The 11543-nt window shown below is 53.0% G+C and overlaps 5 protein-coding genes across 5 annotated transcripts; 3 read left to right on the top strand and 2 right to left on the bottom strand.

Annotated features, from left to right (window-relative positions):
• Positions 1-154: 154 nt before the first annotated feature.
• On the top strand, positions 155-1053 carry COL26b_001339 (uncharacterized protein; the record flags this gene model as incomplete). The annotated part of the gene is made up of 4 exons (XM_053174292.1): positions 155-247; positions 343-356; positions 411-473; positions 543-1053. The coding sequence occupies 4 exons, from the start codon at positions 155-157 to the stop codon at positions 1051-1053; spliced, it is 681 nt and encodes a 226-aa protein (XP_053041602.1).
• Positions 1054-1518: 465 nt separating this feature from the next.
• On the top strand, positions 1519-2873 carry COL26b_001338 (uncharacterized protein; the record flags this gene model as incomplete). Its single annotated transcript, XM_053174291.1, has 2 exons — positions 1519-2467; positions 2530-2873. 2 exons carry the CDS (start codon positions 1519-1521, stop codon positions 2871-2873), a joined length of 1293 nt encoding a protein of 430 aa, XP_053041601.1.
• A 178-nt stretch (positions 2874-3051) lies between these two features.
• COL26b_001337 (uncharacterized protein) lies at positions 3052-3720 on the bottom strand (the record flags this gene model as incomplete). Its single annotated transcript, XM_053174290.1, has 1 exon — positions 3052-3720. The coding sequence occupies one exon, from the start codon at positions 3718-3720 to the stop codon at positions 3052-3054; it is 669 nt and encodes a 222-aa protein (XP_053041600.1).
• Positions 3721-4826: 1106 nt separating this feature from the next.
• COL26b_001336 (uncharacterized protein) lies at positions 4827-6524 on the bottom strand (the record flags this gene model as incomplete). Its single annotated transcript, XM_053174289.1, has 6 exons — positions 4827-5064; positions 5124-5783; positions 5839-5879; positions 5932-6004; positions 6189-6409; positions 6486-6524. The coding sequence occupies 6 exons, from the start codon at positions 6522-6524 to the stop codon at positions 4827-4829; spliced, it is 1272 nt and encodes a 423-aa protein (XP_053041599.1).
• A 2930-nt stretch (positions 6525-9454) lies between these two features.
• On the top strand, positions 9455-10060 carry COL26b_001335 (uncharacterized protein; the record flags this gene model as incomplete). Its single annotated transcript, XM_053174288.1, has 1 exon — positions 9455-10060. The coding sequence occupies one exon, from the start codon at positions 9455-9457 to the stop codon at positions 10058-10060; it is 606 nt and encodes a 201-aa protein (XP_053041598.1).
• Between the last annotated feature and the right edge of the window lie 1483 nt (positions 10061-11543).

Raw genomic sequence — 11543 nt, 5'->3', positions numbered from 1 at the left:
TCTGCGGACTTTTCTTTGTCCGCACGGACGATGGACTTTTGTTCTTGAACTCGATCTTTTTACGCCGTAGATCCTCGATCGACCAGGGAGAGAGAGATACTGTACATACGACCAGGCACCTGACACTCACTCAGTATACCCATTGCACAGAGTTATGTCGCGGAACAGCAGCGAGAGAGAAGCCGGCAACAGCAGCACTTTCCAGAGCCCCATTGCCTGCGAGAGTTGTCGCCAGAGGAAGCGAAGAGTGAGTATGTTCCTCATCACACTTACACCTGACAACCAGGGCTCAACTGGGGAGTCCTATCTGTTGGTTTGCCAATTGACTAACACTGTCTCTAGTGTGACCGAAAGCTGTGAGTAGCGAGGGCCCCTGTCTGTCTGGCCAAGACCCTGACGCATCCCCGCAGGCCCTTTTGCCTCCAATGCAGCCACGAGCCCGGCAGATGTCAGTATCCCGAACAGAGCAAGAGGTGCGTAAAGACTTTTCTATGGTGCTGCATTAACTTCCTCATCGTCGCAATACTCATCCAACGTTACAGAGGAATTCCCAATGGGTACCTAAACAAGCTCGAGACTCGCCTGGCCGAGACTGAGGCTGCTCTGATCGGGGTGCTCTCCGGCACAATGGACAGTCAAACATACGATGCTGCATCGTCACCGGCATTGCTGTCGCAGGCAGCGTGGACTCCCAGACAGAACAAGGTCGATCGCGTCAAAGAATGGGAGAGTCTCCCGTTGCAGACCCCGACCGACATCCAGGTCTGGTTCCGGTCTAAGGCCACTGAGAGCAACGATGCAGCTACCGACTTGCCCGCAGCGAGTCCTCAGTCGCTGATGTCGTCTGTATCGGACCAGCTGGCTCTTCCCCAGCCGTCGGTTGAGCGGACGCCAATGTCCAATCCACAACCTGTCGTCGACATACCCATTGAGCCTCAATTCCTCGCGCCCATGACACCAGTCAACACAGCTCAGACCGGCAACAGAAACGCGCCTGACAGCCACAGCAAAGCCAAGGAGTTGTCAAAGTCTCACCAGAATCTTTACTTCTGAGAGGCTCTGCGGGAATTTTCAATCGAGTCCAACACCAAGACGGGACAAGTCTGCGCCGAGACGTTAGCTCCCGAGGATGCAACACCCAGCAGCATCCGTGGGTGAAGAGGTGCATCTTGCGGCGGAAAAACGACATCAAAGGACCTTGCTCGCCTACCTGCGGCTTTGCCTTTTCCTCATGTTGCTACCCCGCCACGGCGCCGAGCTACCCCGCAGTATTCCCCCCATTCCGCGGCGGCCCGGCTTCCTTGCCTTTCCGCTCGGCTTGCGCCGGAATTGGAATTGCGGAATGCCGTACCTGAGCGCCGCAGCAACACTCCAAAACAAGAGATGACCTCACATGTACCCAGGAAGCTTCAAAGCTTCAATCGCTCAGAGTCGCAGCTCAAAGGCCAATTCCTTTACATCGCCAATCCGACCCAGCAGAGGAATTGAAGAATCAATTACACAAACACAGTCGTCACAATGTCGAGCTCCTGGGTCACCGTCTCGCCAAAGAGCCACTTCTCCCTGGCCAACATCCCCTTCGGCATCATCTCCACAAAGTCAGACGCGACGCACCGCCCCGCCGTCGCAATCGGCGACTACGCCCTCGACCTCAAGGCCTTAGCAAAGGCCGGCGGCTTCCACGCCCTGCCCTCAATCCAAGAGCGCCTCTCCGTCTTCTCCTCGCCCACCCTCAACGACTTCGCCGCGCTCGGCAGGCCCGTCCACAAGGAAGTCCGCACATATCTCCAGTCCATCCTGGCCGAGAACACGCCGCACGCGGTGCTCCTCAAGGACAATGCCGATTTGCGCAAGAGCGCGCTCATCCCCGCCGCCGAGGTGACGAACCACCTGCCCCTCGCCATCGGCGACTACACCGACTTCTACGCCGGCAAGAACCACGCCTACAACGTCGGCGTGCTCTTCCGCGGGCCCGCCAACGCGCTGCAGCCCAATTACGTGCACCTCCCCGTCGCGTACCACGGCCGCGCCTCCAGCGTCGTCGTGTCCGGCACGCCGATCCGCCGGCCGTGGGGCCAGATCCTCAAGAACCCGGCCGCCGACCCGAAGGTGCCCGTGCTGGCGCCCTGCGAGCGGCTGGACCTCGAGCTCGAGATGGGCATGTTCCTGTGTCGCGAGAATAGGCTCGGCGAGCCGGTGCCCGTGGACGAGGCGGAGCAGCACATTTTTGGCTACGTGCTGATGAACGATTGGAGCGCGCGAGATATCCAGGCGTGGGAGTACGTGCCGCTCGGCCCGTTCACGAGCAAGAACATGGGGACGAGTATTAGCCCGTGGGTGGTGCTTGCGGACGCGCTTGAGGCGACGAAGACGGCGGGGATTGAGAACAAGACGGAGCTGCAGCCGTATCTGCGCGAGACGAAGAAGGATAACCTTCTGGGCATTGAGTTGGAGGTTGACCTGATCAGTGAGTATCCCCCCACATCACGAATCTCTCGTGATGTCCATGCTAACGTGCGATTTTCGCAGCCGCCAACGGAAACAAGACAACAATCAGCCGCACCAACTCCAAGAACCTGCTGTGGTCGTGGCCGCAGATGATTGCGCACCACACCATCACCGGCTGCAACCTGCGTCCGGGCGACCTGCTCGGCTCCGGCACGATCTCAGGCACCGAGTCCGGCACGGAGGGCAGCATCCTGGAGCAGACCAAGGGCGGCAAGGAGGCCGTGAAGCTGAACGGCGGCGAGGAGCGCAAGTTCCTGCAGGACGGCGACACGCTGGTCATCCGCGGCTGGAGCGGGCAGGACGGTGCGCTGGTCGGGTTTGGCGAGGTTTCTGGCAAGATTGAGGCCGCGTTGCCTCTTTTCTAGCTACCGTTGGTATGAAAAGTAATTGAATAGAATTGATTGAGATGAAATATCATGAAATTGCGAGTTCAAAGACGCTTGAATAGGGGCGAATCATACTGGGATCTCAGGCTTGGGTGGGAATGTTTAATTTCCGGTATTGCTATGTACTTCCTCTCACGACATGTGAAGCGTGTGATATCTATTTGATCCTCAACTCATCAGGGGTATCAGGCTGATTAAAATAATGTGCCTTCACCACTGCCGGATGCTCCTTCAACCCCTCCACCACCCTCCCAATCGTCGGGTACACGCTCAAATCCACCCCAAACCTCTCCGCATTCCACACTGCAGGGAGCAAACACACATCCGCCATCGTCATCTCGTCCCCCACAGAACACTTGCCCGCCCACTGCTTCGCAACAGCCTCATACGCCGCCAGCCCGTCCGCCATCAGCTCGCGATTCCACTGCTCCGCATTGCCCCCTAGCGCCCTCACACGGCGCATGATGCGCATGTTGGTCACCGGCTGGATGTCGCAGCAGACGATGTTCACCAAACTCCGCACCGCGGCGCGGCGCTTGGCATCTTGCGGCAGCAGCGGCGTCGCGTCCGGGTGCGTCTCCTCGAGATACTCGAGCGCCGCGACGGACTGTGTGACTTTGAAGTCCGCGTCAGCGCGGTTGACCAGCAGCGGCACGGTGCCGGAGGGGTTCAGCGCGCGGTGGGCGGCGGAGAGGTGCTCGTCCTTGAGGAGGTTGGTCGGGACGGTTTTGTAGGGGATGGCTTTGGCGTTGAGGGCGATGCGCAGGCGCGCGGAGCAGGAGGAGCGGAAGTAGGAGTAGAGGATGTAATCGTGCTGGTCGGCCATCTTGGAGGTCAAGGGGTGTGGGCAGTTGTTGATGATGTGATTCTGGTGACGGATGATGCTACCCGGGTGCGGCCCAGGAGGTGCCTGGCCTCGTCTTATGTGAGCTGCTCCTGGCTAAGACATGCTCAAACGACGGATGGCATGTTGCCTGGTGACGCCCTTACGAGTACACAGCGGAAAGCCCGCGACTAGCCTTTCCATGCCGAATGGGGCGCCTTTGCGGCGGGAATGCATGTACTCGGGAGGATGATGCGGGGAAGACGGATGTCAGCGGCTTGAGTCCTGCGGAGAATAGGAGACATACCGCAGTGTCAGATCCGCTTCAATTGGCACTTGTGATTGGTCAGTAGCTGTTGGCGGAACCATGACTTTGGCGGCGGAATTGTCGGAATAAGCAAACCCAGGAGCAATCATCATGGAGTGAATCTTGTGGCTCGACACCTTGCGGGAATTCCGGATAAAAGCGTTCGATCGTATTTCTTCAAAGTATATCTTGTTTTGTTCAGAACGTTGGCCAAACTCTTAAAGCAAGAGCTGTCATCATGACCGCCTTTGCAGGAGGGCGCGCATACCTTAATGTGTGAGGCTTTCGGATCGGTATGAGTCGCGATGCTTAATGATTTCTGCTGTGAAATGAACCAACCAGCTAGAATAGCAGCCGATAGATCTCTTCCATAATGCGAGACAAGACTGTTTCTTATCGATTCCCCATGTGGCCTCTTAAGCATCCAGGGTGTCCTTGTTCTGGCAAGTTTTCAATCCTATGTCCCATTTCAATAACACAAAAAGCAAGAAAGAAGAAAAACACGAAGCACCACGCAGGCTGGTCAGACGAGCAGGACTTTCGTCTATTCGGGACGGGAAATAGCTTGTTTCCGTTAGGGCGCCTGGACTTCGATTTACGTGAATTACACGTTGAAAATGTATCAACTTAGAGGTCATTGTGAATTCATGTGTAAACAACGCTCTTCGACGGGTTGAACATTGATACAGGCACGGCACAGTGCAAACCAAGGCAAAGAGCATCGGAATTAGGCTGAAAGAAAACTGGATTTCCTAATCTATTACGTATCAAGCCCCAATAGCTTTTGACGCGTACTTCTTCCTTAGGGCGTATGGGACGTAGCCTCGGCCGACGTGTTTCCAGGGGATGTGGCTGCTGGTGCTGGAGATGCCGCAAGCTCGCCCTGAGTCGGAGCCGGTGCCGGAGATGCCGCAGCCTCAGCTTGAGCCGAGGCCGGTGCTGGAGATGCCGCAGCTGCGGCTTGTGTCGGGACCGGTGCCGGGTCAGAAGCAGGGGGAGGGACCCACGAATTCTCCGGCTTGCGGCCGTACACCATGTGGCTGTGTTGTTTGGTCAGCCTCAATCGCAACCATGTTTCACGTCCCAAGACTGCACTTACTAATTGAAGTACGGCAGCGACTTCGAGCTCCTCAGAGCTATACGCATCTCCGCAACGAGGACCATAATCTCCTCGTAGGTCCATCCCAGGATCTCGCCAATCGGCTGGAGCGCCCATCCATCAAGTGACTGGTCCATGAAGAGGCCAGCGTAGTGCCCAACCTGCTTCAAAAATGGGTCCTTGGCCCAGCCTCCAATGGGCACCTTCCACTTCTTATGCACAATGTCAACAAAGCCAGCTTCCTTCATACATTTTACCATCATGATCTCTTCGTTCGGGCCTTTGTACTGAGCCTGGCGGAAGCTGCGGCCTATGATGTCACCCGCATCCCAAAAGAGACCTGCCCACTTCTTGAAAATATGGTTCGGGTCATTCTCGATTTCGGGGTTCTCAGAGCCAGCCAAGATGTCAAACTCCATGCTCTCGAACCAGCCGCCAGGCTTCAAGTGGGTGAATGCTTGTTCATAGAAACGCTGCCAGTTGTCGATGCCGCCGTACAAATTGCGAGCGTGGATCGCATCGAAGTGGTCCCTCTTGAAGGTCCAATCAAGCTGGGCGTCGTCAATCTGGAAGATGCAGTTCGGCGGAACCCAGCTGGGCTGCACGGCTGAAATGTCCGTCCCAATGACCTCAATGGCCGGGAATTCGTCCGCAAGATCACTGCGCGCGTTAGATAGGTCCTTGATGATGTACGGAATTGGAGTCATTGACTTACAGGGCCCAAAGACCCGATCCGGTGCCTACGTCGAGAACTTTCTAGGAAATCAAGTCAACCGTCGGTTCGATCCGCACTTTCGATTTCACTGACCAGGTCGCCTTTCTCCACCGGAACTGGAGCATAGAAGAGTCTGTCATCCATGAGCATCAAGGTGAAGTGATGCCTATCCAACCATTAGCCGCGCAAAGCAATCCAGGCCGTGACAAATTTAGCATACACTACGTCGAAGGTCTCCAGCTGCTTATCATCATTCGGCGCCCTAGCATAAATGGTCAGCACAATGCACAACCTCTCAAAAATCTTGCGGCTGCAGAAGCAGTCTCGCAAGAGGTAGAAGTCCTACTCACCAGTAGTCAATGGTGTTGGATGTCTGATAGGTTCTGCCCTTGATAGTACGAAACTCGCGTACACTGGAGCTCAGAGAGGCCGTAGACTCTCGAAGGCTATGTGGATACCAATTAGTTCCAAACTCGCTTCCGATTTCGAGCTTCGAGTTGACTCGCCTGTTCCTCCCGTCATCGTCGAGTGAGCCCGCTTCGGACTCAAGGTCAGCAATGACCTGAGGATCCTATGATTCGGCACCTCGCGTCAGCGAATCTGAGACTGCCAATCTGTAGCAAGCACGGTGATGGCGGCGAACTTACGGCCTGGATCTCGGGGACTTCTTCGGGTTGCTGCGACATCTTGTACGATAATCGACACAATTAAATAGCTTCAAAGCTTGAGTCGCACGAGTGAACAGTCGCTCTTCCAAAAAGACAACTGGGAAGTGAGAGGTTCAGAGAAAACAAAAGTTGCCACGAACGCCGTTGAAGAAAGAGGGGTAGGGAAAGCGACAAGCAGGCACACCTGTTGGTGTTGGTGGAGCTTGACGGCGGAGCGACATGGGCTGTTGGCCCGGTGTTCAACAGTTGCAGGGCCTTTCTGTAGCGTGATCATACCCATGTTGTTGTGCAAGAGGGCCAATCAACATTTCGCGGACACAGCATGCCTGCAGATCTGACTGCAGCCAAGGGCGAAGCGTTTGCCTGATGCAGTCCCCGAGGCATCGCAGAAATGCGAGATAAGAGGGGCACCCCACGGGTGCAACCACGTGTGTGTCGGCAAAGCCGTGATGGCCGGCAGTCCGAGAGTCCCGCAGCGTGAAACGTTCAGCCAAACACCAGAATCACTGCCAAACAGCAATCGGTATGAAAAAGCAGTCTCCCAAGTATTGCATTCATGATTGTAAAAGCTGAGAAGCATTTGAGCGAAAGAGGTGGGGAGCAACCCCGGTCGCCATACTCCTAGCAGAGCCTCCTGACGGGATTGAGAGGCCAAAGACATGAAGTGCACTATTTACAGCAGCTTGCTGAAGATATGAATTTACATGAACATCTCTAATACCTCATACGGGATTCAATTGATCATGTTTCTCCCTGAGCAAAACTTTTGTTGAGTTCCCACACCGCCATCCTCGTTAACATCGTTGCTTTAATCAAAAAGCTCAGCCTTGCTCGTGTTACTATGGAAGACGAAGTTTCTGCTCAAACCCTCTTGGAGGCTTGATGCTCGTAGGTTACGTGACCGCATGCTACGATGGGAATCGTTTTCAGACAACCTAGGTAAACAAAGATGCCTCGATTCAACACTATGGTCTCTGCCAAGTGCGAGAGCGATAGTGTCATGCCATTCTCACCACTATCCAGTTACTAACGAAGGCAGCAAACAACAATTTTGGAGGTATCCAGGCACTAACATCACGATCGTTCCTGGACGTTTACACTTAATCTGATTTTACTAATGGACGTTCTGGCCCGGTCCATAGAGAAGCTACGGCCGGACGCCACGACGCCATCCCACACACCACGGACTAGTAGACTACACGTTGGTGAAGGCGGTGCACATCGAGTACGCGTGGAGGTCGGACTTGCCGTAGCTTTTTTGTATTGCCTTTTCAAGCTTATCTTGAAAGTGCGTAGAATGGACGGCTAATCAACCATACTCTTCGGTATATGCCATTCCATTTACGGCTTAAAGCCATATCCCGAACTTCATTTCCTACTACGACTGCAGCAATGCTCAAGGAGCAGAAGTGCTTGAGGATAATAATTTCAGGCTGCAGGAATGGGACTAAATGGCGCATTCCTTTCCTACTCTTCTTTGGGATCTCGAAAGGACTGGCCGACAAAATCGGTCTACAAATTATTCTGGCTTGCATTGGAAGTATCACTGATCTCGAATCGTTCCGATCAGTCCCTGGACAGGTTCGGGAATGCTTCTGAATCAAGCTGTCTCACTCAATCATCGTGAATCTAGATGCGAACCTCTCGAAATGAATCGACCCGATGCCGTCGGTGAAAGAGGGACGGCCGGTCGTCAGGCCAGAAGGTGGACGCGATCGTCGAATCTGATAGCGATTAGAAAGACGGGAGCACCCGGGCAACGCAACCGCAGACAGAGATGATGACTCACGCAGGTAACAAGCCTGCCGGAAGCTCCCGTATGAACCTAGAATCAGAGGTGCAAATTCCGTGCCTGGTAGGGCGTCTACCCCTTTGAAAAGGAAAATACTGGCCAGGCCCCTATCGTTCGCCGAATTGAGAATGCGAGACTGGAAGACGGAGAGCAATAGCATTGTGTATATAAGAAAGATGTCTTTACTCCTCAAAAAGAATGACAACAAGAATCCAAGACACCCATAGCATTGTTGCCGGTCCGTGAAGCAACATTCCTCAACTCTCCCCATGTAGTCAGTCGGCCCGTGATCTGGATCACTTCCGGCCCGAGCATGATTCAAGATGACGGGCAAAATTGTACAAGAAGAGTGACGCAAAAGCTTTAGTCTGACGTCGCTTGAATTCCACAATACACTAGTTTTTATCACCGTGTGGTCGGTGATCGCGATACCCGAGCAGGCTTCCCGTAACAGTTCGGACCGCAAACAGACAGTCCTTCCCCGACGCAATTCAACGTCCACTTAGCCCGATGCAAAAAGTCTTCATCATCTTGACCCTCCGATCAACGAGTCCCTTTCCTCGCAGAGCTCTAGACCATCTCTTCGTAATCAGCTGCTCTTGCAAATCAGTCCTAGCGCCTGTCACTTCATCTCCCGCAAAATAAGCACCGCCTTTGACTACCGGCCGGATGCAGCCAAACCGTAGCTCCCGGATTCGGGGCTGTCGACTGCGGATCAAGCCCGCCTCTTGCGTAGCGCCCGTAAGGCCGAGCGATTAACCTTACGTCCCACGTAGGCTGATGGCCGTTCTAGCCCTGTGGCTCACGTCGGACCCTCGCGGATTGGCAGGAGCCTGGATGAGCTAGATGTGATTGAGTGAAACACCGCAGAGGGCAAGCGATGTCTCGGAAAGGCTTGTTGCTCGAGGTCCGCGGACGATTAGGGGTCATCGGGACGAAAAGCTGGCCGGCTTGGGGTTGATCGGCGCCTGCATACGATGATAAATACGGTCCTTCTGTCCCTCCTTCGCAGAGAGAGAGAATCACACATTCGATCAACTCCAGTTAACAGCCGGTTAGACAGATCTTCAACGCTCAGCTTCAGATCTTCCCGAAACCGTTTCTCCAGATACCAACAACACCACCGCTATCTCTTTGTATCTACTTCTCAGACAAGATGCATTTGTTCAACGTCATTACCTCTTTTGCTGTGCTCTCCACAGCTTCAGCGGCCGTCATTCCTCGGATACTGACGGACTTCAAACCCGATGGATGGAGCTCTATGCCCCAAATCACTCCAACCGTCGACACCATCAGTGCAGACTTGACCAATCTGGACAAAGCCATCACAAATCTCACCGACGTTCTTCAAAGCTCCTCCGGTGGCATCATCAAAGCAATCTCCGACGTCTCCTCTGTCATCTCCCACACCATCTCGATTCAGTCCGCCAACCGTCAGGCCATGTTGGACGTACAGGAGCTTGACACTGTATTCTCCGCCTCAGATTCTTCGACCATTATCAACAAGCTCAAGGACGATGTATACCCCCACGCCAAAACGGCTCTTGATTATCTTGGACAAGCCAAATCGGAAGGTCTCCTCAACACTTTGGCCTCGAAATTCGCCGTCCTACCATACCTCAATGTTCTCAGCAGCGAATACGACGGCTTCAGCACTGGGCTTCTCAAGTACATCGACTCGGGCTCCCAGGCTGACGCCAAGACCGTCTTGGACAACATCAAGAATCTCTTGGCCAGCACCATCTTGACCTACTCCGGTTGATTCCAGCTACTTGCGGATGACTGACTGGTGATGGGAGGGACTTTTTCGAGCAAAAGCTGCGTGTATCTTAGGGAGCTGATGATGGATCAGGCTTAGCCGAAGAAAATGGCACTTTTCTTTTGTGATTACGGTTTATGACTCTCTGCATTAGGCATTAGCGTTGATGTTAGCATACCTACCTAATAAGCGTTTCCATTCGTTCCATGCAATAACGTTTCGGAGAAGATGTCTTCCCAACGCTGCTTGTGAATATCAACCGGAGATCCCGGCCGAATTGCGAGGTCTAGACTTTTTCTGAGACAGCTTTCAGCTGGGCTTGGAAGGCTCGGAGTGGCCTTCTTGGAATATTTTCGCAACCGGTATGTGGCTGCCTCAAGTTGCCATTTCCGGCGGTAGTCACCACGGAATAAAAATTAGCTCCTACGCCCATCTCAAACAGTAACAAGATGAAAGGTGGTCCAGATGGAGTGGGAATTCATGTCGGAGAGCGTTGAGTCTTATCAGAAAATAAGTCGATTGAGAGCTTGCCGGAGATTTGGGCATTGTAGCTAGGCAAGGTCATGCCACAGCAGGATGACTAACTTCATACCAGAAAAACACAATATTTACACATACGGAATAGGCTCAGCAACGCCACATAGGGTAGACGAGTTTGGTTAGATATTATCCAGCAGGTATAATGGAGGAATAGAGAGGCTTTGGTGGCACCGGTTGTCGTACAATTATAGATTCATAAAACTGCCCGGTGGACAGCACAACAACTCGGTCGATTGATTTAAATTGAGAACTTCGGTATAACCGATCAAGCATGTTTAGAGCTATCAATGTTTGATTTCACTTATAATTCCTTAGAAAGTTAGCAAAACTATCGTACAGTTATTATGTATTGATTTAAATAGAAGCTAGCCTATTTGCCCTATTTCAGCGAGTAAAATATGTTCATTAGTAGCCAAACACGTCACTCTGTAGCCAGTTGTTGAGGCACTAGATCATATCTAGTTGATATGGCTTCATTTGAAGCCTCTGCAAGGTGATCGATACCACTGGTAGTTTATGTGATTGACTTGTTGAAGTCGGAGGCACCTATATCAAAGCCTTTGGGTAGACGAAAAATCAGCGAGAAAAGAAATCCCCACCGGTAATAAGCAACGACTGGCCAAACGAAAGCAAACAGCAGCGGAAACGGGAAATGGTGTCATTACAGCTGAGCATACATGTTCGGGTGGCCGGCGTTCAACCATTTTTTCAGCTACTTCTCTATGCTATGACATGTATGGAGAAACACCTCATTCGATAAATATTATTTGTGTCTGAATGACGGAGTGATTTGAAAGAGCTTTGAGTGAAGCTATGTTGTTAAGGTTGATCACCCAACTGCCGGTCCACACGACTCAGCTCAACCGTCAAGTCTCTTCATATTTGGGACTATGTCAATCCCCGCGAACATAACCCTGTTGGGAATGATGATACCTCTCATTCTTCT

The sequence above is a fragment of the Colletotrichum chrysophilum genome, assembly GCF_026319265.1.
Source record: "Colletotrichum chrysophilum strain AFK26 chromosome Unknown scaffold_6, whole genome shotgun sequence".
Lineage (NCBI taxonomy): Eukaryota > Fungi > Ascomycota > Sordariomycetes > Glomerellales > Glomerellaceae > Colletotrichum > Colletotrichum chrysophilum.
This window is presented reverse-complemented; position numbering and strand designations above follow the sequence as displayed.